The 1,458-nt window shown below is 61.5% G+C and overlaps 1 protein-coding gene across 1 annotated transcript; it reads left to right on the plus strand.

Annotated features, from left to right (window-relative positions):
* Positions 1 to 804: 804 nt before the first annotated feature.
* SETTUDRAFT_30154 (uncharacterized protein) lies at positions 805 to 1,368 on the plus strand (the record flags this gene model as incomplete). Its single annotated transcript, XM_008022006.1, has 1 exon — positions 805 to 1,368. The coding sequence occupies one exon, from the start codon at positions 805 to 807 to the stop codon at positions 1,366 to 1,368; it is 564 nt and encodes a 187-aa protein (XP_008020197.1).
* Between the last annotated feature and the right edge of the window lie 90 nt (positions 1,369 to 1,458).

Here is a 1,458-nt window from a genome sequence, read left to right on the forward strand (position 1 = left end):
ATGACGATGCAGTGCAGACGTCAGGTAGTAATACGACGAGTGCGAGGAGAGGGGTTGTATGTATGTATGTATGTATGCAGTATGTGTAGTGTATGTGGGTGATGGGGAGCATTTGGGGTCGTGCAAGAGCCATTGTTTGGCGCCGGGGCTAGCATGGGCACTGTGCCAGGTGGATGGATTACAACGCTGCTGATAGCTATCCGCGCTGACTCGGTGTTCGGGCCATGGCAGGTCCGGTGTCGTGGACGCGGAGCAGTGACACGGGGCAGTGACACGGAGGAGGGCGGAGGGTGCTAGCACTAGGTATAGGTGTAGAGCTAGCTACAGCGAGAAGCGAGAGGGCCGAGAGGGCCGAGAAGTCAGCATCGAGGCTGATGTGCGCAGGCCAAAGCAAGCAGCAAGGCGGTGACGTTGGCCGCGCCTGGAGAACAAGAAAGAGGCAGCGGGCAACACGGTGGCCAGGCCAAGCCAGCCCGCCCTAGTGTCGGTGCTGTGGGCAGGAGCGAGTGCGAGTGCGAGTGAAGCGTGCGGCCCTACAGTAGTGGTAGCACTAGTGGAGAATTTCAAACAAGCGGGGCGTCTTGTTGACGATCCACTTGCTGTGATTGCAGATTGTGATTGTGTGTGTGTTTGAGCACGCTTGGACCAAGCGCCCTGCCAAAAAGACGGACGGCCAGGGCAGGCGCGACCACGACCAGACGCAAAGGGCCAACACCAACAACATGACATCATCATGGCGGGCACCAGACGCAATGGCATGCACAGTGCCAGTGCCAGTGCCAGTGCCGCTCTACGCCTCAAGACATGTCTACGGCCTACACGACATGCGACAACAACCGGCGCGCAACCACAGCAAAAGAGACGTGTGCCACTGCCACTGCCACTGCCACTGCCGCTGCCGCCCCGGGCCAGCGCCCATGTTTGATCCCCGACACTCGGCGGCAGCCCTCTGGGACATGTGTGACGGGTCGCTCCACTTGGCCCTTCCCCTGGCACCCCCAAGCCTGCGCTGAGCGGCCACCCCCCGGCGCCGCCGCCGACACAGCCTACCTCACCAACCACCTCGTCATCACCGCCCGCAGCCAGCCCGTCTCCCAGCCAAGCCTTTTGCCCTCCTTTTCTTCTTCTCCAGCATCATCTCCCTTCAAATTATTTCACCGGCCCCGTCCCGTCGCTGCTTTGCTGCTCACTTCCTCCTCAAATCGGCCGCCGCTCCGCCCAAGCAAGCAAGCCCCCAGCCAATTGCCGAGCTTGCTCCCAACACCGCCCTCGACGCAACAGAGCTTAGCCCTCGCCAGGTCATACCTACACTACTCCCATACACACACACACCCTCTGCTAGCTCTGCCGCCGCGCCTGTCCATCTGACGCTCCCTCTCCCTTCCCCTTCAACAACGCCATGAGTGAGTGACCCCCCCCCCCCCCATTCCCCACTCTCGCACTCTCGCCGCCGCACGT

Source organism: Exserohilum turcica (genome assembly GCF_000359705.1).
Source record: "Exserohilum turcica Et28A unplaced genomic scaffold SETTUscaffold_1, whole genome shotgun sequence".
NCBI classification, from domain to species: domain Eukaryota; kingdom Fungi; phylum Ascomycota; class Dothideomycetes; order Pleosporales; family Pleosporaceae; genus Exserohilum; species Exserohilum turcicum.